A 27,180-nucleotide genomic window follows, 5' to 3' on the forward strand; every position below is an offset into this window, starting at 1 on the left:
TAAGATGAGAAAGGTTTCTCAGCGAAGGCTAACTGCCAGTGCCAAAATATTTTAAGCCCTGAAGTCGTCTGTTTGCTATGCATTTCACATCCAAACAGATTATTTCAATTATGACAATCCAACACATCTGAGAACCACTGAGTAAAACAAAACAGAGGCTGCCATTTCCCCACAAATGTAAAGTGCTTTGGAACGCGGCAGGCCGGAGTGGTACATTCATTTTTCAAACCATAAATGAGGGCTTTAAAAACATCCTTAGTACTGTCCCTTACGCCGATGGAAAATGACTTTTACCAAGTCACTTTGATCTGAGCTATGGAGATAGCATTAAGAAGTTCCAGGACAGTCTGGAGTCTCCAAGACCAAATAAAACACCGTTGACCCAAAACATCTGTTTTAGCTGTTTAATTTGAAAAAAAAAAACAAAAAAAAAAACAGAAAGAATGAGAAACATCACACAGCTGCAAAACCGCATTCCAAGGTGTGGCAGTATGTTAGATGTCACAGCATCTCCTGTGCACATAGTTACTTTGTATCCAACCTCATGCTATACAACCTACAACAGGTGCGTTGGAAAAACAATGGTCCAAACACAAATCTCAAAACCCTGATCCCACTGAAGCTAAGGTCAAAACTCCATCAGTGTCAATGGGACTACAATTTGGCTCCATATTGCCATGCTGTCAGATAATAGTCCTGGATCCTGCTGGCTGCACCCTATGGACCTTTCTAAACCTGCATGGAGCCCCAACAAAGTGAAAAGAGCTCTATGTAGGAGCAGGGGTCTAACCCATATGGAGCATTTTGCAGGACTATTAATCACAAATAGTAGATCTTCAAATCCTTCCTCAGGCCAGGCTCTTAGTGACTCCAAATTGCTGCCAAGAGTATTTTTATAGACTGGTCTTTAAATATGTAGTTTCTGTGCCCTTTTTAAAGTAATTTCCACAATATTTTACCTGAGGCAAGCTTGCAACAGGCAGAGTGTAATTCCCAGCTCCTCTCCCCAATGCCCACATTAACCTCCCAGTGCTGGGAATAACTTAAAAAAAATGTACAAATTCCACTGCCAGCAACTGATGCAGAAAATAATGAGTCTTGAAAGGCCAGCAGAGCCAGTGCCTACAGGATGAAAATGCCACAAAATTAATCTTGGAGCATGTTATTCTACTTATTTATTGTTTAACTGCTCCATTCCCCTGTCACATTTAGGAGATTATTATTTTTACACTGTCTTCAGCAATATCTTGCATCCAATACAAAACCAACCAACAGGTGTAGGTTCCCTGATGAGATATTGGGTGAAATCCTAGACTCGCTGAACACAGTGCCAAAAACTCACCACTGACTCCAATGGAGCAATGATTTCACCCATTGTCCCCTTTCTCCACCCTCTTCCCATTTGGTTTTAAAGGAGTATAGATCCAGATTTACAGATAGAATAGACTTTGCTTTGTATGCCTGAAATGGCTTTGAGTTTTCTTATTTTCCCCTTTTTCAGTCACAGGGCTTATGAGCGGGCAACATTGGCCTCTTGATGCTGAGAGTCAGGATTTTTCTGCATTCATGCCTTTGCAATGGGACATGTGCTTGCAGCCATCAGGCCTAAGGGAGAAGGGACCTGTGAAATGAAGCAATAGGCATTGTCCATCACTGTAATGCATGCTCTTCACACAGACACTGAGGTTTAACAGAGGATGTTTGGTTATGCTTGTTTGATTCAAATAACCTCCTGCAAACTACACATATTTTTTTTCCCCTCCCAGTCTTCCAAAGTGATGCACTTGCTTCCTCCAAGCAGATGATTTTGGACACAAATAAACACTTGAAATGATAAACAAAGACTGAGTATGAAGCTGGAAATCTGAAGGGGAATACTATCTGCTTTCACAAAAGGCCAGGGTACAAGTATTCTAATCAACCAGATTTCAGTTCCAAGGAGTTTTTACAGGTATTGAGAATGAAAAACACCTTTCTACACTGAGAAAAAGAACTTTTCTTTTTAAATAAGCTTTTTGAAGCTCCTCCTAAGATCGCTCTAACACACACATATATTTTATTTTTATAAAACCCAAAGCAATTTTTGGTTTATAGATATAAATTTACTATCTCAAATACTGTTTCCTCCTTTAAAACATTACAGACCTTTAACCACTTAATATTCCTAGCAAATAATCACTGTTGAAGTCAGCAAATATCCATGTCATTAAAAATGTTTCCAAAGATACAGTAAAATTCTGATCTAAGTAATTGACAGTACAGCATGGATTAAAAGTCTGATTTTCCTTTCTTTGCATTCTGATTCTGCATTTAGCAGTGCAGTAATTTATACTAATTTGCAAAGCACTTTCCTTTGCTAAGGTGAGGACGAATGTGCTGTTCCGATTCCTTTTCTAATCAACTCCCAAAATCTAATTCAGAATCCACAAAACTTCTGCTTTTTAAAAGCTGTGAAGAAAACCCAAACTATCCTCTGTTCATTTGTAGTAGTTCTGAGTCTGATCAGAAGCTTTATCTGCTAACAGGGTTCACATTTTACCTCTGGACTGTCCTTCAGGGCATCGGAGCGGGGTAGCTCTGAGAGCTGAGAGAAACGCCGATCATAGATACATAGGTGGAGATGTTTATCGAGTACTCTGAAATCTTCATAACTCCGTTTCACAATCCAGCTCTTGCCCTGCATAGAGAGAGAAAAGCATCACATCAGACCACTTTGATCAGGAGCATAAAATGACAATCCTAGCAGAAGCAAAGGGAGGCACTGCTTTCTTTGCTGCCAGTCTTCCCTTATGCAATACATGGATGTAAATAAAAGATGTCCAATTATTTTTATTTTAAGCTTTAGTATGGAACAGTTTAAAAACACAGTGAAACAAGTTCACCCCTGGTATTATTCCTTCAACTTTAGTGTATACAAATCTACGCCAATGGGAGGGGTTCTCCCATTGGTGTAGATAATCCACGTCCCTGACAGGCGGTAGCTAGGTTGATGGAAGGATTCTTATGTCGACCTAGCACTGTCTACATGGGGTCTTTGGGTCAGTTTAATTATGCCGCTCAACGGTGTGAATTTTTCACTCCCCTGACTGACGTAGTTAAACCAACCTAATTTTGTAGTGTAGATCAGGCCAGTAATGTTATATCAGGGCTAAATTTGCCTTATTAACTCTAAAAGACCTACATAAAACCCATTTGTTCCCTCTGCTTACCTAACAAGGTTTTCATACTGTGCCCACCCCACAGGGGATCTGACTGTGTGCCAGTGAAAATGTAAACTACAAGAAGCTGTCAAAAATGTCAGAGCTTAGTGGCTGCAGTTGGTCTCTGCAGAGACTCAAGAGTCCACCAACACAGATCTGATGGCAGGATTGGGGCCTGTACTATTTGTGGCAGAGTTTACAGGGCAGAGCCTCAGCTGAAATCAGTGCAGCTAAGATAATTTATGTCAGCTGCGCATCTGCCCCTAAGTATATCATTTTCCCAGTTTAAAATATTGACAAAATACATTTCATAACCATGCAGTAAATTGGATAACTACAGTTCCAAGGGTTAGGTTTTCATTCTGCTGCATACAGAGACAAGGAAGCAAAATGCTACCATAGCAACAAGGTGTAATTTACTTTTGTGAAACCTTTAATACACAAGTCCCATATTCCAAGTGTTTCATGGCCTACTACAATCAATAACAAGTGCTGTACTAATACAGAAGTTTACAGCTTCAAAGCACTTTATGAACCATAATTAATCCTCTGAACACCCTTCTGAGGGAGGTACGGTTATGTTACCTCCAGTTTACAGACAGGAAAACTGAAGCAGGAACGAAGGACCAACCCAAACCTCACCATGTCCGTTCCATGTGCAAGGCACACTTCTTTGACCTGCCTTTTCCAATACAAACAAAAAGCAGCATGGACGTGTTTTTGTTTTTTTTTTAAATCCCTACAAAACAAAACTACACTGAGCATGTAATTCTCCCTCTGGGGTGATGAGGATAAAAAACAACGAACATATGGCAGATGTTATTCCTGTCGCTTAATGCATGACTGGAAAGTGCTCACATATTACAGTGATGAAGGCAGTATAAGAATTTCAGTAGAATAGAATCACAGAGAGGAGAAGTGAATTACTCAAGGTCACCACCAGGCTCTTAAGTAGTGCTTTTCAGCAGCAGATCTAAAAGTGCTTTATTTCACATAATGAGATAGTGCAGTGCTATTATCCCCATTGCACAGAGTGGGGATGGAGGCACAGAGATGCTAAGTAACTTAGCCAAGGTCACACAGGAAGCTTGTGACAGAGCAAGGAATTGAAACCAAGTCTCCCAAGACCTAGACTAGTATCCTAGCCACTGAACCAGCAAACCCATGGGAAAGAGCCCGGGATTAAAACTGGAGAGGGATGCATAAGAACAGTCAATACACACAATGGCAAGATATATGATACAGTGGGTGAAGTGGGATTCGAGAATCGACCACCACCACCCAAAAAAAAAATAAATAAATAAAAAAAATCAGAACTTGCCACCTTATTTATTTATGTTTTTAAATCAAAGAGGTACATTTGTAGATCTGCTGGAATTAAGTGTCCAAAATACGGCCAGTGGGCCAAAGACAGCCCATGGAGATCTAGATTCCAGACTGTGGCTTCCTTCCCCTGTAGCACAAAAGGGGCAGCCAACGCAGAATACAGACAACTTCATACAAGCAGCCTTTTGCTCAGACCAAGACAGAGGACTGCCTGCAAGGATCTGCAGTCTCCACAGGTACAGCAGCTCTCTATTAAAGATTAAGCTGGGTAAAACAAAATGAAAAAATCAATAAAAGATACCGAATACTTAACTAGTATCATGTCTCAAATAAGACAGAGATTTTTACATTTACGGCTGTGTTTTATCTCAGCCAAAGTAAGTGACCTAAGGAGATCTTATTGCCACAAAACAGCCCATGCTATCCTGACGATTATTAAGATGGTCTCACACGCTATTGAGCCAGCTGAGGATAAATGTCCACTCTGCAACCTGGGATTTGCCTAATTTTTTTCAGAATCATAATTTGCTATTTTTAGCAGTTAAATCCAAATTTATTTGCCAAGGAAGTGCAGGTATCACTTTTATGGCAATTAATACAGAGAGGTTCTACACAAGCCATAAATCCAGCCGCATAATCTCATCCATAGCACTAGCTATTTTCTGTCTAAATCATTTACGACGGTTAAAGCTCCAGACAACCAATATTGTACTTAAAACTCCACTTTCATACCACAAGCATCAGTCAGTATTTCAGAAGCCTGAAGAGGTGGCCCTTTATCTCTCAGCAAATTAACAACATGACCCTCAGCTGAGCCATGTCTGGTCATCCCATACCAAAAAAAAAAAAAAAAAGAAAAGAAAAGAAAAAGATCAAGAAATTTTTGCAATGCTTGTAGTTTGTTTTTGCCAGCTGCATTTTAACAGGACATTCCCTTGAAGTCCTGAAGGCTACTTGTTCAAAGGACAAGAAGCCATCACAACATGCCTCAGCTCTTGATTAATACTGTGTCATTAATGACAAATGCCTCCCCGATATCTTATCCTTAAATACTGGCCTGCTGCAGGGATGCAGCATCTCTCAGTCATAATTAAGATAAAAAGACCTGAATTTACAAGACAGGAATTGCTGGGGTCAGCAAACACTACTGTACTGACCAGCAGTGTGTGCTGAAATGGAAGAGAACAAATGAAGAGAACAAATTTTTTTTTTTTTTTAAATGGAACAGATTCTTCATCCTGAGAGCAACTAGGCTACTGATATTTACTAAATTTAACAGATTAATGTATGGATGGATTCTATACTCACTGGACTCTCTGTAACCTCAACATCGGTCAGAACAATGGCCACCCCCCTTTGACAGAACAAGAGTGACTCTGATATGTAAATACAGAAAAGTTTGTCAGGGTAGTGCTTCACAGACCGTTGTCTTGGAGACACCTGTTCCAATGTAGGAAGAGCAAATATTTCCTTAAACTCTACAGCTTTGAGCTTGCAAAAACTTACACATGTTCATTTTACACATGCGAGTAGCTCCAATGAGTAATTCTTTGCAGGTTTGGGGCCTAAATAGTTAATGTTTAAGAAAAAAAGTACAGAGGCATGTTTCTTCAGGATGCAGTTTAATTTCACAGGCAGGAAATCTTTGCAGCTGGCTAGCAAGGAACTGGACACCATTTAGGGAGGCTGTGTGCCATTACCACATCTGATCACATCTCCAGTGGGTGGTCAATATAAATTAAATCAGCTTCCTGGACCGTTTTCCCAGGATAAAACAAGTAGTAAGGTATTTAACTTAAGCTCCCAGCCAGACTTCTAGAGTTACAGGACAATAGTGAACCAGTGATACATTAATTACATCAAAAATAGCATCACACTCTTTGATACTGACAACAACAACAAAAGAAGTTGCATGTTTTATTCCACTTTGCCAGAAGGGTTTGCAGAAGTAAATTGTTTTATTCAGCAATTTATTGAAACCACAGAAACAAGAAACAGAAAATAACTATTAACGCAGCCTCATGGTGCCGACCTCATGTTTGCCAGTGTAGGTTTTATCACAAAGCTAAGCATTAAGGGTGTTGATAAAACATACTGAAAAGTAGGAGTGACGTCTTTTCATTGTAGCTGGATCTCCCTAAATTGCTCCTCAATGTCAATTCCAACTCAGCTGCTAGTTTCCCCATCGCCAGATTTTGTTTGTTTCTCACTTTTCACTTTGATTTCGGGCTGACCCTGATTCAGAAAAGCTTCTTTGCTCAGAACATTTAAGCATATGGTTCACTTTAAACACATGCTTGAGTCCTACTGAAGTTAAGGGGACATACGCATGTGCTTAAGTATTTTCCTGGATCAGGGCCTGTGTCTGCAAATCCAGGGACTGTTCACTTCCAAGGAGTCATGCCTGTTCAGAAATCACAACCTCGCCCTTTCCCACTCACTGCTGTGTGGGATTTATAATACTCTCTGCTCCAAGGGCAGGGTAAAATTTCAGGGCATTGCATGAAGCGTATTTCTCACACTTTAGCTCAGTGAGAAGAAATGTCACGCTAAACATGATTACAGATTACTGAACTGACACTTTAATATCTACTGTGCCAGAGACTTGAACTTTCCGTGAGTGAGACCCTTATGCTGTATGAGTCCATAAGGTGCTATTCATGCTGTACATTTAGAGGGACAAAGATTCACAGCCACCACCCCTCAAACCAATATTTTTAGCTCCTCGGCTCAATGGCATAAGAGGGATGACAGGTGGCCATAGTTCATTCGGTAATATTTCCTCAAAGATGTCAACGCACAGTAGCAACTTTCTTTTTTATTTTCAAGTTCAGAGCACACACTGCTTGAGGGGGCCTTACAGCTGGCGTCATTAGTGACGGAATTACACTGCTGTGCCTCCCTGTTATTGTTTGGCTGGGGCGAAAAAGCAAATGATATTTTTCTCTCTCATATTTGTACGCCCATTTCACTCCCACCCCACACTGAAGCAGCACTTCAAACCATATGGCTGGTCTCCTCCCCACAGAGGGTCTGATCACTTTCGAGAGCAGCTCCCACAAGCCTGAGAAGAGTTAAATTCAGGAATAGTTTTAGTGCTGGCTTAGCTGCCTTCACTTAGAATCTGGCAAGCTGCAGCACTCCCCCATTTGCATTCTGAATGGTCTATAATCAGCTCTGCTTTTGCTGAATGCTAAGGTGAAGTGAGCCGCCAAGAAAGAAAACAACAGGTTGCCCCATTCTCCAGATATGTGAAATGTACTGCCAAAAATAAAAGCAGTGCCTTTCCACCAGGATTGTTATTTGGGGAGAGGTCCCGTTCACAACCAACAACAGTAATTACACTTGGAACTTTTATAATTTCTTCAAACTTATCAACACAAAACACAGAGATGCCCAAGCACTAAAACAGAGACTGGGACCCACCTCCCCCCTATTTATGACCATATGTCAAATCATGTGCTTCCAGGTGGGACAGTCGGGATAGGACTCCTTTTATTCCCATCAATAAAACTTCAAACCAATCAGACAAGTTGCTACTGAGCCCCAGGATATGTTGTCCCAGGGATTGCACATGCGCTCTCCGTAGTGTCGCCATGAATTTTTTTTTTGTTTTGTTTTTATAGATGGGGAGATTGTTCTTTTCAGGTTCAGATTCTCAGGCATCCTGAATTCCTGACAGAAATCATGAAATTACATGGGTACCCCATGTACAGTGTCAGTCAGCATGGAGAGAGAGACAGAAAAACGTGAAAAAAGTAACTGCTAAAAGACATTTGGCTCTGACCCTAGAGTAAGAAAACTGGAAAGACGCCAGAATTCAACTGGAGGGTTTTACTCTGCCAAGGGGGTGACTGACAGCTCTCTGGGTTTGAGGGTCTGGATGTTAATCCCCTACAACCCTTCCTCCCTTTATTGTAAATCACAGTGGAAAATGGCTTAGAAAATTAGTCAAAACACAGAACAAACCCAATAAAATCTACTACTTATAGTTTATTCAGAAAGTGTTTCCATCTGGTACCATAGGTGGCTTTATCAAGGTTTAAGTCTTTGTACTGAAATCCTTCAGACGATTTCACACCTTCTAGTGTATTACTATAACTTTCTGGAAATTAAACATATCTGTAAAACTAACACAAAGTGAGTGGAGTTTGACTGAGGCGGATGAAGAAGCTTGTCAGTAAAGTCTATCCTCTGCTCAGAATGGAATACGAAGAAGAGCTTGCTCTCAATTTTGTGTGTGTTAAATTATGTTGCAAACCATCCCATGAATTCAGAAAACAGGTAGAAAATTGCTTAATCTAGCAGGACTGGCTGGGCATGTTTCCACTGTGCTGCAAAGATGGAGGAGTAAAGTTCCACTATCAATCTCTGCTTCTCGCTTCGGACTTGCCTACACAGGAATTCCAAAGTGAGTTACACTAAAGCGAACTAAGGCCATTTTACTTCTGAATGAGACCATCCACACAGGGGGTGGTTTGATGTGAGGGCCAGTCTATTCTACAAAGTTAGGTAGGCTTAACTACATTGCGTAGAACTATGAAAAATGTCATGCATTGGGTGATGTCATTAAGCTGGCCTAAGCCCCAGTGTACACAGTGCTAGGTCAATGGAAGAATTCTTCTGTCAACCTAGCTATCGCCTCTCAGAGAGGTGGACTTAGTAAGGTGACAGAAGACCCTTCCCAGCTTTGTGGTAAATGTCTACACTACAGCAACAGCTGTGTTTCCAATCTAGACATACCCTCAGTGTGCCCATGTAGATACTCTCTTAGTGTCTGCAGCAGCCCCTGAAGGAGAGTTTAGAAATAGCATGAACAGCCTCTAGAGATTTCCATGCTGATACGGAGAGGCTGTGGATGAATGATGTTGAGAGAAACCCATAAGCTTTAAAAAGGATTGAATGACGACAAACCTCAAGACTCCATTTGGAGTAGTGCAGGATGGACCTGGGAAGGAAGCTACGGCAAGGAGGAGAAAGGGAATGCTCACATTACCCAGGCTGTCAGACATGGAAGCAATATAAGAAAGACCAACGTATTTGTTTGGGGCATCCTGACTGGCCTTATTACATTATTAAATCTTTAACATATGAACAACACAGCAAAGTTAATTAATTATAAACAGGCAAATGTGAAGATTTTCATATGAACCACTAAACACCTCCTCCTAAACACCCAAAACACCTCCTCTGTTTCTCCTCTGGTCCCCCACAAACCCACTTTCATGACCTCTTTATTCCAAATGGGACCAGAAGCAGATACATGGAGAAGATACTTGGGATGACTAGGTTACCACTATTTCTGGCCCAAATGAAAGCAACAGAAATCTACTGAGGACTGTTCTCTTCTGAGTTCCAACCCATTCTGGAGAAAAACAGGGTCAAATAAGCAGATAGGATGAGTATGCAGAGTTGTGTATGCTAATCTGAAATGAGCAACTGAATCTTTTGAATATCCCCTCATCATGCAAAGGAATAAGCTTTGCAAGAAATATCCAGCCACCAGGCAAATGTTCTGTCCAGTATTTTCTGGGGGCAATTATTTTGCAGAGCTGCAAAGGAACAGGAGCATATAAACAGTGGAACATACAAACAATGCATTGCATCTGAAGCTGTGATGCTCAGATGTTGTCTTCTGAATAAGTCTGTTTTGGAAAGGCAGAGACCTAAAGCTCTTGCAATTTGAAATGAGATTTACATCTCTCAACGCCTTAATAAAACTCCCTTCCCTCCTTATGACTTGTAATTTAAACAATCCAATACCAATCATCTCCTTAGTGAAATTATATGGTAAGAGCAATGGGTCAGAGAGACTTGGGGCAGGGGGAGAAACGGAAGAGAGAAAGCTGTGGCAGGAAACTGCATTTCTACACATCAGAAAATTAACTCAGAACCCAATGTGAACTTGCACCGCAGAGGAAATGCTTCAAAGCCACCAACAAGACTGACTGCTAAGCAATGGGAATGAAAACCCTACCCATCTAAAGGTATCAAGGCAGTGAATGAATGGGTATCTATTTATAGATCACTACACACACATTTTTATTACATATATGTAAACAGAATAATGCACTGACCCTGTCTCTTCTCCTGGACAGGTCAAAAACTGCAAGAGTAATTACTTGGCACTTTTCATAATGTGCTTTACAAAGGTGAAGTAAGCATCATTACCAGCTATTTGACCAATGGGTAACTTTGAAAGTGACTTGCTCGAGGTGACCCACAGAGACAGTGGCAGAGCTGGAAATGGTACTCAGGTTTCTTGATTCTCACTTCCATGTCTCATCCACTAAACTAAGTTGTCTCTCTTTTTTTTTTTTTTTTTTTAAACGGAAGAATGAAGCACATTATTTACTAAAACTAATTTCCACGGAGAAAAATCTACTAAAAATAGTTTAGCATTCAAAAAACTTTTGTTTCAAAAATCAGTGATGGTTGCTAGGTTTATGAGCTGCTGTCACTTATCACATCGTTTACAAAAACCAGGCACTTAAATGCATGGAAAGGATTAGACATGATATATCTGACACAGCTCACACCACAAACACACAACTTATTCCTGTCAAATACAAATAAATGCACATTTCATTATAAGAGAAGGGGAAACAAGGATTTTCAAAATCTTTGCAGGACATTACCACCATTATCCCTCTCGCTTGATTTGCCAAAGACATTTCACAAGCTAAGGGTATAGATAAAAACTAAATTAGGCTGAAATAAACATGATGTGCTGTCACCACAGCCTGATGTCAGTGAGCCCCTGCCTCTGTCTGCATTTAGGAAGCAAGAACAGCAAGAGCAAGCAGTAACCATTTGTGCAACTACTGTCCTCCCTTCCTGAAAATCCACTCCTTTTCCTTGTTGTTGTCTTTCGGTTTTGGCCTCTCACAGACCCCCTAATCCTGCATGTTCTACAAGGATGAACTCTAAATGGGTCATTGGGGTACAAGGCAGGCTCAGGGGTTCACCTGTGCAGCACACCTTGCAGAAACAGAGCTCTAGGACCAGATGGTAAACTCATCACAGCAGTGTGCATGTCCTGTGAAGAAGGGCCCTGTGTAGCTTGAAAGCTGTCTCTCTCACCAGCAAACACTGGTCCAATAAAATATACTTCTCCCATCTTGTCCCTGTCATTTTTTGAGCACTTACAAATAAATAAATCTGTTGAAGCACCCCTATTAATTTATGAGAGATGCTGTAGAGGATGGACACTTTCTAGGACATTTTAAAAGACAGAAAGCATCACCAACTAACAACTCTTTCAAAGCTGTATGTGACAAGAAGTCAAGAAAAGAGGCAGTGGGGTAGAATATTAAATACAGCGCACACATCAGAAGAAATCCAGGAAGGCTTGCAGAAGTTTTGTAACCAGGGCAGTAGCCAACTTGGAAAAATAGCTGCTTTTTTGGCAACCACACACATTGGTTTTTAAGAAGAAACAGATTGAATAGTGGCACCAAAACCTAAAAGATGGAACATTTAAGGTACGTAATTTTTAACGACTAGCACCACAAATGGGGACTTTTTAAAGGTGAGCCACAAAGCTTAAATAAAATAAATAAATAAAAATAAAATGTCTTAAGACCACAAATCATGGAGATCAACAAATCATGGAGACCAATACTGTTCTTGAAGCTCTTTCAGAACAGGGCATCAGCGGGAAATATATCACATTACTAAAGGAAGCGAACTCTGGCTGCAGCACGGATATATCACTGTTCTTCAATACTAATCGCACCACAATAGTGGCCACCTGTTATAACAAGGAAAAAAAATATTCAGCTCCATTTATTGCAAGTCTCGGGCTATCTGGTGTTTTTCTTAAAACCCCAGCTCCTGGAATCAGGCGGTTACATGAAAATCTCAGCTTTCATTACAAAAAAGAAATTTAAGGTCTTAGCCCTCATGGTTATGGATAGAAAGCTTAAAAACATGACCCCTAACAGCTCAAAGAACAGAAGACATATAAAAAGAATGAATTTTTAATTATATACATATTTTTACCTGCAATCTCATGCACATCAACACACTTTACATACCTTAAGGACCACTATAGCTTTGTCTACATGGGAGAAATTGATCTGTATCAGCTGTTCCACTATATTTTAGCTATTCTGGAATAACTATCCTGTGCGGACACTTCATTCCAGAATAAAAGTGATTTTATTCCAGATTAAATACTCAGCTACATAAATGCAGTAAATATTCTTGAATAAAGTCACTTCCTTCAGAATAGAATGTCCACATGGAAAGCTAGTCATTCTGGACTAGCCACTGCAGAACAGGTATTCTAGAACAGCTATGCGGGTCAATTTCCTCATGTAGACATGCCCTATCTTGTGAAAACTATCCACAGATGATAAACAGCAAGATAGCTAAGAAAAGCAGGAACACCCACCAGAAACCTCTTCTCATTTTGGATTTCCACCAAGACCAGGTCTTGGAACAGCTGTACTACGAGAAAAATTGTAGAGAAAATGTTGGGCTGTGATGCATTCACACTTGTTTAATTATGGGGCAGAAATCAATGTCTCTTTAGAGCACTTAAAGCCAACTGTTCTTTTCAATTTGTGGTTGAGCCCAGCCTTGCCCTACAAGTACCACATTACAATCAGAAGCCCTGCCAAAAGGCATCGCTCTTTTGAAAGAAATCATAATCACTAGCCAGTCCGTTCACTTTTGCTCCAGATCTAAATGGAATACATTTGGATACAAGAAAATTGATCTCTCTAATTCAAAGTTTTCTCTGCGGGCACAATGCACAAGGAACATGACATGGACTATCTACCATATAATTGTCAAAGCCTTTATTGCTTCAAAAAAAGACTTTCAAGATTTTGCATTTTATTCTGAGAAATTTATTCTTTATTTATTCTTGCTCATCCTCCCTTCTTGACCAGCACTGTGTCTGGGTATTCCTTCAGCCCTTCTGGCAGGTTTCCATCCACAGAACGATGCACACACTGCACATTAATCAGAAGGGGTCGTGTGTCCCTCATTGATCTCCATCCTTGGACACTTGGACAGCAGCGAAGACCAATGCAAATCTTATGAACTGGTCAGCTGCTATCCTGGGTGTCACCCCTTCTGAGACACAAATGCCACCATCCTGTTAGTCTCTAAGGTGCCACAAGTACTCCTTTTCTTTTTGCGAATACAGACTAACATGACTGCTACTCTGAAACCAACCTCAAACTAATTCATTGGATAACTTCTGCACTAGGATTGGAAGCGAAAACCGTATGAGCTCACAGCATTGCTGGCCTGTGCCTTTGTTTGGTAAGCCAAAATGACAGCTTTAAAAGTGTACCTAATTTTGCATCTACTGAAAATATTTGCTGTAGTACAGACAGTTCCACGAAATTGTATTTATCACAGCAGTCTGAATCAATAAATACTCAACCACTCATTTATACGCCATTCAAACCAAAACCAAGTGCAACTACGATCCTGTCATTATAGCTGAGCTGTGCAAAAGCCAAGAATAGCAGGAGGCAACATTGTCCCCTTTGCTTCACCAACGTATATTTAAATGAGAAATGATCAAAGGAAGCCATGAATGGAAAAGTTAACCGTAAGAGATTGGGAACCAAAAAAATGAAAGGGGAAAGTTCTGCAAGCGGACAAGTTTACACACAGGAGGGCAACGGTTGCTCAGTGGCTGGGATGGAAGCAGGGGACAAATGACACTAGCGATTGGGCAGTGAACCCTAAGAAGCCCAGATAACACACACATACCAGTATAAGACAACAGTATATTGTTCTAATAATTGATGTGGAGGACAGTGGGTAGAGTACATCAGTACATCTTCAGTAACACAGGTCAGTAAAACATTGCCAGTGGATTCAATGCATCCTATCATAGGAGATATGAGAGGAGCAATAACTTCAGGACTCCTGCTCCATAGGGTGTCAGTTTCTAAAAACGTATTTGCAGTGTAACTGGTGAAAGAGGGTCATCCGTGTCACTACCTGATCTTTTCATACCAGACAACTTCATACGTAGCATGTAGGCACTGTGCAAAACCATCAGCTGAAATGTAAGGGGAGGCTTCAGAATAAATGGCAGCTCTGAACCATGGGAGAAAATCCTCTCTACTCCCTTGAACTGATATTCTATTACTATAGATTCACAGATTGCAAGGCCAGAAGGGACCACTCTGATCATCCAGTCTGACCTCCTGCATAGCACAGGCCAGAGAACTTCCCCAACATCATTCCTAGACCAGATTTTTTTAGACAAACATCCGATCTTGATTTAAAATTGGTCAGTGATGGAGAATCCCCTACAATCCTTGGTAAATTGTTCCAATAGTTAATTATTCTCTCATTTAAAAATGTAGGCCTTATTTTCAGCCTGAATTTGTCTAGCTTCAACTTCCAGCTATTGGATCATACACCTTTCTCTGCTAAGCAGATTGAGCTCTTTGAGTCTATCATGATAAGGCTGTTTTCCAATCCTTTAATCATTCTCATGCTCTTCTCTGAACCCTCTGCAATTTATTGATATCCTTCTTGAACTGTGGGCACCAGAACTGAATACAGTATTCCAGCAGCAGTCGCACAAGTGCCAAACATAGCATTAAAATAATTCCTCTAGTCCTACTTGAGATTCCCCTGTTTATGCATCCCAGGATTGCATTAGCTCTTTTGGCTGCAGTGTCATATAGGGAGCTCATGTTCAGCTGATTATCCACCACCAAGCCCAAATCTTTTTCAGAATCACTACTTCCCAGGATAGAGTCCCCCATCCTGTAAGTATGATCTACATTCTTAGTTCCTAGATGTATACATTTACCTGCATTTAAATGCACTGTTTGCTTGTGCCTAGTTTACAAAGCAATCCAGATCACTCTGAGTCAGTGACCTCTCCTCTGCTTTATTTACCACTCTCAATTTTTGTGCCATCTGCAAATTTTACCAGTGACAATTTTATGTCTTCTTCCAGGTCATTGATAAAAACGTTAAATAGCACAGGGCCAATAATTGATCAATATGGGACTCCACTGGAAACACACCAACTTAATGACAATTCCCCTTTCACAACTACATTTTGAGACCTATCAGTTAGCCAGTTTATAATCTATTTAATGTGTGTCATGTTAATTTTACATTGTTCTAGTTTTTTTTAATCAGAATGTTGTGTAGGACCAAATCAAACACCTTAGAGACATCTTAAGTCTATTACATCAGCACTATTATCTTTTTATCAACAAAACTTGTAATCTTATCAAAAAAAGATATCAAGTCAGTTTAACAGGATTTGTTTTCTATAAAACCATGTTATTTGCAACTGGAACATTACCTCCCTTTAATTCTTTATTCATCAAATTCATATCAGCCATTACCTTGCCAGGGATCCATGTCAAGCTGACAGGCTTATAACTACCTGAGTGATCCTGTTTACCCTTGTTTAAAACTTGGCACAAGATTAGCTTTCTTCCAGTCTTCTGGATCTTCCCCAGTGCTCCAAATCTTACTGAAAATCAACATTAATAGTCCAGCCAGCTGATCAGCCAGTTCTTTTAAAACTCTTGGAAGCAAGTTATCTGGATCTGCTCATTTAAAGACGTCTAACTTTAGTAGCTGCTGTTTAACATCACCCAGAGATACCAGTGGAAAGGGGAGTGTCATTATGACCATATGACAAGACAATATAATCTGTTTCCCCCCCAATACAGAACAGAAACATTTATTGAACATTTTGCCTTCTCTGCTTTAATATTGATAATTCTACCATTTCCATCTAGTAATGGACCAACACTATTGTCAGGATTCTTTTTGTTCCTAATGTATTTAAAAAACTTGTTCTTATTGTCCTTAACTCTGCTGCCCACAGATTTCTCCTTGCGTCCCTTTGCTTCCTTTACCAATTTTCTACATTTCCTACCTGCTGATTTATATTTATTATCATCAACTTTCACTTCCTTTCATTTTTATATATATATTATACAGATGCCTTCACTTTCTTACGAAACCAGGTTGTTGTTGTTTTAACCAGTGCAGCCTTCTTCCTTGAGTATGGATTTTTGGGCATCTAGTAAGGCGTTCTTAAATAATTCCCAATTTTCAATCACATTTTTCTGATTAAGTTCTTCCTGCCAGCTGATCTGGCTCATAACTGTTTTCAACTTTGTGAAATTGGCCCTACTACAGCACCATGTGTGTGTGTGTTACTGGTCTGGACTTAATTCTACTTGCACATTATAAATGTGATCAAGTCATGATCACTTGTATCTATGCTACCATTAACATTTAGTTCTGTGATCATTCCCTCTTCATCTGTTAAGACAAAGTCTAATAAAGAATTCCCCCGTGTTGGCTGTAACACTTTCTGAGTTAGGAAATTGTCGTCTATAACATTTAGTAATTCCAGAGATGTTTTGTACTGGCAGCAAGAGACCTCCAGCATATGTCACTCACATTACAGGCCCCCCGATCACAGAGCTTTTTTCCTAGACATTATGGTCTAGATAATACTGAGTCCTACCTCACTGCACATTTCTATGAGTCTATGATTATAGACAGGTGCACAGGAATGAGGCTGTCTTGTTCCCTAGTGTGTTATAGTGGTTGTTAGCAGACACCAATACTCCATCTTGTGCTTTATCTGTTAGGACATTGATCCATTAGCCTAGGATACTATTGGTGAATTTATACCCGAGTACCCATTTAACTAGGGGAGGTTTGGAGCAGGGTCTCTGTCTAAAAGCAAAAGGGCACGACACTCCACTGTTAATCCTGTTTAATGTGGTTGTTACGCCAATGAAATCATGGGCATTACACACATATGAAACCGAAGTGAAGATAGCAGTGAATCAATTCCATTGTCTCTAGTGATCATTATATAGATTAATGGATGTACTTAGCCTGTCCTAAACGTCATCACCACGGCTACAGAGTAACAGATATTACAGATGATTAGATATGCCACTTGCCTTCTCTGTGGGCAAGAATCTGCAGTTCTTGGAAGTGTCTTAGCAAACCTCTGTTCTCTATTAATATCTCATCCCCTTCCCTTTTTATATTTAAAAAGCATGGAACAACCACTAACTTTGCAAAGACACTAACGCATAGTGATTTGGCATCATCTTAACTTCCAGTAAATCCAAAAAAGCGGTTTTCAGTATACTTGCCAGCTTCGTAAATTCTGTATTAAGCTCAATTACTATTGTCACTTAGGTTTTATTTATTGTGTGTTTGGAGCTGAAAACATGGAGTACACCAGGGAGTTCATGAGCTAACACCAACAACAGACAACCATTCAGACACAGTACTTTAGGTGATGGCTCAGTACAGTGCGGGGAAGGATTCTATTTGCTTTCCATTAATGGAAAAGAGACAGTGGACAGGGAATGAGCGCTGGGGCAGCAAACCTGGAAAAGACTGATCCAGCGACCCAAACCAAGCGAGCTGGGAAAATGGGAAGATGCATTAATGAAAAACAGCCCTTCACCTTTGAGAGGTGGGTTAGAACTGAGAGACTTCAGCTGAAATAAATGCATTTGATGAGGAACTGGAAGGAGAGGTTGGATATACCCTCGACCTATGAGGACCAAGGGCTGGGTTTTCAAAGGTCTTTAGGCACCTGAAGGATGTAGATAGGTGACCAGTGGGATTTTCAAAAACACCTAACCAACTTAGGCACTTCTGAAAATCCCACTAGGCACCTATCTACGTGTTTAGGTACCTAAAGACCTTTAAAAATCTGGCTCCCATATTCCTGACAATTACAGAGGGGGAAAGGTGCAAAATGGATGGTTTCTGACCAGCACAATGGGACCCCACCACTCCTGAGGCCCTTTTGGGCACTGTCGTCGTCATCAGCATTTACTAGGCATAACTACAGGTCTGAATGAAGCAAAGGAGAAGGGGACAGGAGGAAGAGATGACTAAAGTGGAGTGAAATTTTTCAAACAGTTCAGTGATACAAAATGCAATTTTGGTTGACAAAAAAACCATTAGCAAATTTGAGACGAATATTTTCAACCACTCATCATGGCCAGAGGAGGAGATGGTGGTGTTGTCATCGCTCCCATAAGAGCTAGCAGTAAAGCACTGACATGGGAGGTAGGAAGCAAGCTACTGAATCCCTGTCCTGGAACAGACCTGAAACAGCCTGTTTGGAGGCACTGAAATTAGTCTAACTCGCAAGTCAAATAGATTTTGGCCTACAGATTTCAGATCTGCTTTACAATCCAACAAAAAAACAACTGATAGGATTAGTTCAGCCTTCTTGTAGACCCTAATTTTTGTTTATTTCTCAGGGTACATTATAATCCGCATTAAATGTTTTGCAGAACTTGTATATTTTCTGCTTACCCCTGTGGAGCTTAAAAGGTTTGCAAGTATAGTCCATAGATTTTGAAGGGGCACAGGTATAGCCTGTCCATTCCAGAGGCCTCAGGTGCTTCCTGTGGTCACTTAAAGCTCTGTGCTTATCTCTATGGTTTGTCACTCCAAGTATTGTCTACAGAGTTTGCAAGGTTCACAGGCACATCATCCCTTTGAGGATTTTATACTGGTCTGTTTCCTAAAAGAAAGTCACCACTGTTATCTTTAGAGAGACTCTCCTTCTCTAGTAAAATGCACGTTAAATACGGTCCGTATTATTAAAAGGTGAAAACCTAAATTAGCTTTGGTGGAAGGAAAACTAGACTTTACTTGCTTTTGACGCAGCATCCACTCTTCCCCAAGAAGGCTTCCTCAGATCTCAAGCATTTGTGTGTGTTGCTCTAGGGGATTCTATCTATCCCCTTATTTCTCAGAGAGAGAGCGAGAACGAATGTGTATGTGTGTTTAACAACAGTGATCCTGTTACCACAGTAACTGGATGCCCTGAAAATACCAACCATTTATCTAGCAACATTTTTAAAATGGTGCAATCTTACCCAAAATCACCTTTCTAGGACTGAACTTTTTAATAAAATTGTAATAAGTAACTCTACATTTGACTATTTTGCTTCAGAGCTATTAATCTGGCTTAGTTTGTATAGCCCCTAAAATAGAAACAAAAATAAAGAGATTTCAAAATATAAACATCAGTGAAAGAGAGTATTTTATACACTGACAAACAGAAAGCTTTCCCCAAATGATCATTTTAAAAAACCCTAATCTTATCTGTGAAATAATTCTGTTTACACTAATCAAATGATATTTACAGATGGGAAAGGGGGGAAATAGAATTTCCTAAATGCAACTTCTGGGTGGAAATCTGCCAAGCACAGCTGAGTTTGAGCTAGCCACTTTAAAGGTCTAGTGTTCAAAAGCTTTTGTTTGGTAATCAGTTGCAGAGTGAAATGACAAAATAAATGTCTTTTCAACAAGCCACACAAAAAACCCAAGCTGTATCCATGTACTGTGCCCATCTTGGACTGCACAAGAGCTTCAATACAAACCAGAGCAAGCTTTTTCTGCCCATTTATCCGAGAGCTTTAATCTGTCGTTGCTGAGATAGCGGGTTTCTCTCTCACTTTCTACCACACTATTCACATTTGCAACAAAATACTTATAAACATTTCAGAGCGCTTATATTTAGGTGGATTTAGACCAAACTAAACAATTATGTTTCTGAACCTGACTTGTAAACATTATGACTGGTTCTCCTTTAGTGGGCATTTTAAAAGATTTTTGTAAGCTGCTGTAACTAGCTCAACACCAATGCTAGTAGCAAATCCAAAGTACGACCAAGTGAAATCCGTTTCAGAATTTTTCCCCCCTTTCAATTTTTTGGCCTGTGAGACAGGGCAGAGCGGCCCCGCACTGGTACCGCAGGGATTAACCCTTCCTTCCTAGCAGAGGAAGCTCTGGAAGCTCTGCTGGGCATGCTCCAACTGGAGAACAGGTATAAAAGCCTGCAGAGCTGCTCAGTTTGGGCTGATTGTCAGAGGGGAAGGAGGGACAGCCTGTGCTCCAGGATCCGGAGGCCAGACAAGCTGGGATGCACCATGATGCCCAGACGGAGTACATCACAGGAGAGGAACAGACCAGAGGACCCCCCGAATTGGAGAACCCAGAGGTTATGGTAGGAAGTGACTCAGGGGAACTTTAGAGGCAAACTGCTTTAGAGCCGCACAGAGGCTCAGCGTGTTTCGGGCGGATCCCCGCTAAGCCGGTGGCAAGGGGAACGTGCCACTACCAGGGCCCTGGGTCAGGACCTGGTGGAGAGGGCAGGCCCGGATCCCCCTACTAACCCCCAAACCACAGGAATCAAACGGACTCTGGCCACTAGGCCATGCTACCCTGTCCGAAAGGGGTGATCATATGGACACGGGCCTTTGGGCCACACTGTCCTGACACTTGAGGCGAGTTACATGGACTCTGGCTGCTAGGCTGTACTACCCTGCCTGCGGGGGAGGAGTTATATGGACTCTGGCCATTGGGCCGCACAGCTCCAATGCTGGGAGCGATTTATAGGGACTCTGGCCGTTAGGGCACACTACCCTGACCAAGGGCTGATTGTGTGGAGGGAGGCCATTAGGCTGCATCGGGCCGCCCCCAGAGAGGCGAGCATGTGAACTTGGGAGTGGCGAGGTTCTGACACCCCATCCCACCCCTGCCACAAAGGGGCAGCACAGTGTCAGGCCCGCCACAGGCTGACATGGACATATCCTGCCAGAATGTCTCCCCACAGTACTACCATCCTGTACAATATTTTAGACCCCTCGTTAAACTACACCAACATTAACACAGGGTCGAATCCTTTCTGACACCTAGTGTCCCAGGTGACAGAATGGAACCCTACCCTAGACATCAGGAGAGTACGTGAGAAGTTAGGGCGTGCAATATCTCCCCAGTAGGAATAATACTTGGCTCTGCTGCTCTTTCCATCTCTTTCACTGAATCCAGATGCTGCAAGTTTCTCTGCTTTCTAAGGGCTTATCTACACTGCCCCGCAATTCAGACTACAGGGCCCTGAATAGCAGCACGCACCAAAGTACTGAGCTGTAATTCCTCTGTAAGGATGCCGTGGGAACAAACTAAAAGGCTCCTAGTCTGTGTTAACATAGTGCTCTTCGAACAGGACTACGTTAATGCGAACTAGGAACCTTTTAGATTGCACCTGCAGCGTCCACACAGGGGAGTTACAGTGCACCACATTGATATGCGCACCTAGTCCAAACAATGGGGCCGTATAGACAGAGTCTAAGTGTTTGAAAGATGGGAGCATGGACCAAGACAAGAGAGCTGATAAGGAGAAAGTCAGGTGGGTTGGGAGGAATTATCATTTGGAAGAATGGGTGAGTGGTTATATTTCATTGCTTCGTGCCATGGTTCCAGTGACATCAGTTTCATTCAGATAAACACTTTAGTGAGAGATTCAGGGGCCCAGAACTTCTCAGCAGGTGGCCCATGATTCACAGTCTTGGGATTCGCTGCAGCTCCTGGATCCATCAGGAGGCTCAGGGATGGCAAGCTGGGAGGTGGTGACTCCTTCTGTCCAATGTGCAATTGCCCACAGCGATCCACCTCCTTTTCATTTAGGTGCCAAATTTCAGAAATGGACTCTCCTTAGGGCTATCCTTGAAAAGCACCCTGGAGCTTCAGCAGAAACAGCAGCCTTCCTCCTTGGTGTGTCATTATGGGCATATAACATCAGCGTCATGCATGTTGTACTAGCTACCAGCCCATTTCTTGGTATGATTCTTAGCTGTTGGGTATCACCTTTAAAATTCTGAAGTTTAGAGGCCCAGTTACACTAAGAAGGACCTAGTTAATCCTGAGAGAGCTCCACAAGGTAGCTCTGCCTAGCAGGGCCAAAGCTGTACTCTTCAGGACCACAGGCATCACATTCACAGATGAAAACCTCTGTACACTGTTCTGGTGGCCCACTTGAGAGGGTGAGCTTCAGGGAGGGATACAAGGCTTATCTGCTGAATCAGGATCCTTAATTGAGTTAGCTACTGAGCTAATAATGCTTGATGTCTTCAAACACTTTCGAAGTGCGTATGTGCTACGGCCCGAGGTGCAAGGTAATAGAAATGCCATATATTTTAATTAAGGCTAGGTTTTTCAAAGAGACCTAAGGGAGTTAGGCACCCAAAACTTATTGAAGTTCAACTCCTTTAGGCCCTTTGGTAAACCTCAGCCTCAATCCTTAGATTGTTAAACACAATCCAGTTGGCGGAGACCTGGGCAGGTAACCTCAATTAGAATTGCAGTCTTGTCTTGTTAGCAATTGCATTGCTCTTTTAATCTATCATCTAGTCTCCAGCTGGCAACAACAGGGTGATATGGTATCTGTGATATGCCCACAAAGTACAAGCCGTTTTGAAAGCCACTCATCTGTGAAATTTCAGCCCCTTCCCTCACTCCCAAAGGCATTCATACTATTTTGTGCAAATATAATTTGAAAAATGGCCTTCTAACTTTGTGGGAAAACAGCCCCTTCCCACATAACATAATTAAGATAAGCTGTAACCTATTGTAAATAGGCCTATGACTTACACTTACCCATAGTCTTCAGGAACCTGACAGTAGAACCAAATATAGAGATTCAAAATGAGAAGGAGAAACTGCAGCTATTCCCAGTGATGCCCACTACTGGGTCAACAAACTGTGTGCTTAAAAAGGGCCAACTTGGGTGATGTTAGGGGAAAATGCTAGACACAGGGTAGAAAAATAACCAATACCTTCTGGCACTACATCCACCGCAGTTTACTTCCACCCAAAATGCAATAGGTCTCTCCACAAGCATCAATGCCAGTCAATATAATAGAACAGTTTGCACTATTTGCACCTGAGGATCTACAAGGATGCGGAAGAGTTCCTAACCCTATGGTAACACAAGGGGAACCTGGGGTACAAAGAGGTGAATTTACCTGTCCCAGGCATTTAAGATACCACAGTAATAGGTGCCATGTAAGAACGAGAACCTCAATCTCCTGATTCGCAGTTGCAAGTTTTTATCAACAGAATATATTGTCCTCTATGTTCACACTCATACACTTCTTCTATTTATTCATACACCTCTACCCCAATATAAAGCTGTCCTTGGGAGCCAAAAAATCTTACCGCGTTATAGATGAAACCACATTATATCGAACTTGCTTTGATCCACTGTAGCGCGCAGCCCCGCCCCCCTGTAGCACTGCTTTACCGCATTATATCCAAATTCATGTTATATTGGGTCGCATTATATCGGGGCAGAGGTGTACTTCGTGTGTACACCTAACGTATGCACACATCCCTAATACGTATGCAGATATATACATACACTCTAAGCATGCATGCAGATAAGAGATCTCCAGGCTAAATATTTTATAGCTTTCCACATACTGTAGTTAGGGTTGTTTGCTGAACAACTCATCTCTCTGTTTCAAGCTCAGTATTTCTCTCCTTAAAAATTATCCACCTGCTGCACAACACAAAGCATTCTTCTGCGGCCTGCACCAATGAAGAGGTAAAAAAATGCACACCAAAGTAGCAACACATCAAAATATTATGAGGCCATGTTATTTAACATAATGCAATAGTTATGCAATACAAGGGGGGGAAAAACATGACATTTACCTGACAAGAGATCTGCACAAGGTAGACCAGTTCCTTGGATTCACAGCCGTTCCTTGTTACTTCATTCTGTTCCTCCGGGAGTGAAAGCTACACCAAGGAGCAGGTAGGGGGAGGGTAGAAGAGAAAGAGAGACAGAGACCAGGTCAGTGAGCAGGGATAAGCCAGGCATGTAATAATGCTTGAAGCACCACATTCACATCAACTTGCTCCGAGACATGCTGGGTATCAGGAACCAGGATTGTGCTTGTCTGACTGGAGCTGCGAGACTGAAAATATTCAGTATTTACCAGATATACAGACCTTGCAAAACACAATTTGATTTCGTATCTCAGCTGACAGTTTTTTAAATATACGGTGCACCAGTCAAACAATTGTCAGCAAGCACAGAGTGAGAGCCCAGGATTAATTCTCTAGAAGTCTGTAAAACTAAATGCCCACTGGAAATATTCCCCATAAATATTCATGCATCAGATACCAGTGATCTTTTTTCTAGCTACCCACTTTATTCCATTTTTATTTTATATGTTGGGGCAGGCATTAGATAATAAAACATGTCTCCAGATTTCAACATTATCAAGTAATTTACCACAACAGAGTGCTTTACAGCATCATTCATCAAATACAAAGATCCATTAAGCACACTATTACCATGAGCTTTTTTCAAAGCAGTGACAGAGATTTAACCATATCATTCCTGTTCATGTAACGGGAGGTAGAGTACCTAAATCTCAGGCCTTGTCCGCACTTAAAAGCTTTGCTGGTATAGCTCTACAAGCAAACCCTCCAAGTATAGATGCAGTTTATACGAGCAAAAAGATCCTTTGTATACCAGTTCCCCAAGAGAAATAAGCTATACTGACACAAGGATGTTATTTTGCTGGTATAATGGGGTCTACACTAGAGCTTTTGTCAGCATAATTTATATTGCCCCCTCCACCCCAAAAAATCACAATATAGCTATGCCAGAAAAATTCTTTTTCTCTCTGAAAATTACCCCAAGGTTCTGACTTAACACCACGAAAGAAACTGGATTCACATGGCACCACACTCCATTCCATCTAATTTAACTCACCCAATCCTAAGTATGGCAAGGACTATGGTCCCCCATCTGGGATCCTCAGGAACACTAGCCAAGGCCAATGTCTCATGAGCGATGAGGTGGATGAGATACAGTACTTAGGCTCCACAGAGGAGCAAGCTATGGAGCAGCCACCTTACACACCTGAATTCCCCATCCAGTAGTTTTAAGTCAAAATCTTAACCTTCTGGATTTTTGTTTTGGGTTGCTTTTTTTTTTTTATGCACTTATGAACCTCATAAGAGACATTTACATGGAGAAAGCTGGGAAGTTAGATGCTGCAGTTCTCTCCACTATTGGCTTCTCTGGCAGTTCCCAACCCACTGCTCTCTAAAACGTAAGCAGGAGGCTCCAATAAAAATAGCGTGTAGTAGTGCCATGCAGCATGAAAATGACGTCAGCTGATCTGAGATGCTCTATCAGCTTCCCATGGCAAACGGACACTCTCTCAGCTTCCTCGTTTTCAGCTGAATTCTGTTGCGACATGCGCTACCATGCACTCTGAGTACAACGAGGCTGTACAGCATGGAATATGGCCCTATGATCTGATCTTCACTTAACATTCTCGCACTTCCAACCAACAATGCTATGAGCCCCTTTCCTCTTGACTCCTCTATCAGCTCCCTTTGTGCCCATCTCCAAAGCCTGCTAGCCTGGGAGTTGGGGGGGTAAAAAACCCTTCGGTATTTAAACTCCTGATGAAATCAACAAGAGCTTGTGATTGAAAATCAAAGAACTTCTCACTGGAGACGCTTAACAGGAATAATGAAAAAGAGATAAAATCATAAGATGCATGCTTGGTAATTAATTTTTTACATATAAACATTCTGTCTGAAACCACTTTGCACTTATACCAAGATACCATGAACGTTTTCCTCCAAAAACGTTATAAGGTGGGCAAGCATTTTACCCTGTTTTGCCTATATGACAGATGGGAACACCGAGGCAAGGAATGTATCCAGTGTCAAACAGTGAATCAGCCGCAGACCCAGGAATAGAACCTTAGGAGGTTCACATTGACCAATAGACCAGCTTGCTCCAAATATCTCCTGGGCATATGTCCATATTAGTCACTGCCAATAAAAGGTCATTTTTAAATCTTAATGAAAGTTGGGGGGAGGGGAGAAATAGCAGTATATTTTACTGGTTTTGATAACCCATAATAAAGATGGCTTAAATATTTTTTGAGAAAATAGAAGTTTAAAATTGTACCCAAACAATTTAAGACTATCCACAGTTGCAGGCCAATTACCTGAGACATCCAAAATATACCCCTTGAAAAATACGGTTTATAAAAGAATCACAGAGCTTCAGAAAAACCAATATTACCTTCTGTGAAAGGGGCACTGAACCTAATGAAATAGCTCATCCTCTCTCTCACACACACATACACACGCTTTCCAGGAAGAGAGGCCCATCCTCATAATCCTGCTGGCTCGTAGGGTGGTAATTAAGTTGAACAGTGGACACATTAGTTATACTTGCCAGAAGAATTATTTGCTTCCTCTTTCAAGCAAAAATAAATTCAGCTTTAAAAAAAAAAAGAATGAATGGCTTGAACTTTGCTTGCTGGGAAATTTGCACCTAACTGATCCATCTATAATACTTAAACTAGTCAGGAGCAAAACTAATCCAGGCAAAAACTGAAAGAGACAAGAGTGAAAGAGATCAAGCAAATGAGTGGCCTATCAGTTCACAGCAGCAGATGAAGTCTTGATTCTCCCTATAACCTATCGTCCCTTTGCATCTTTAGATTAGGTAGCCACAGAACATATTAAACAAAAGTGACAAAATGTGCCAAGAAATTAAACAAATTCTGCATCTGTAAGACATAATGTCCTGAATTTTAACTACTCTTCTGCTCACTACATACAGTATGGTAGGAAACAAAAAGGTGTCTTGGGCCAGGAAACACCTTAGGCTTTGGACCATTTATTTTATACTCAAGGTATTAAATACTGAGTTTATCTCACACGTGTCCCTTCCACAGTGCAAATTTTCTGCTGCTCTTAAGCAGTCTAGCCTGTTTAGCAAATGAAAAGTCTCCATTAAGGGATTATTTGT

The 27,180-nt window shown here is 41.2% G+C and overlaps 1 protein-coding gene across 1 annotated transcript in view; it reads right to left on the reverse strand.

The window, feature by feature from the left end:
- The window catches only part of ARHGAP32 (Rho GTPase activating protein 32), a 404,315-nt gene that overhangs the window by 112,204 nt on the left and 264,931 nt on the right, over positions 1 to 27,180 (reverse strand). The window contains exons 5-6 of the mRNA XM_084612034.1: positions 24,039 to 24,125; positions 2,540 to 2,677 (exon numbers count right to left, since the gene is read on the reverse strand). Of these exons, the coding sequence (XP_084468160.1) occupies positions 2,540 to 2,677; positions 24,039 to 24,125 (225 nt within the window). The remainder of the gene's footprint in view (positions 1 to 2,539; positions 2,678 to 24,038; positions 24,126 to 27,180) is intronic.

This window comes from Lepidochelys olivacea (assembly GCF_965140295.1).
Source record: "Lepidochelys olivacea isolate rLepOli2 genome assembly, chromosome: 22".
NCBI lineage: Eukaryota > Metazoa > Chordata > Testudines > Cheloniidae > Lepidochelys > Lepidochelys olivacea.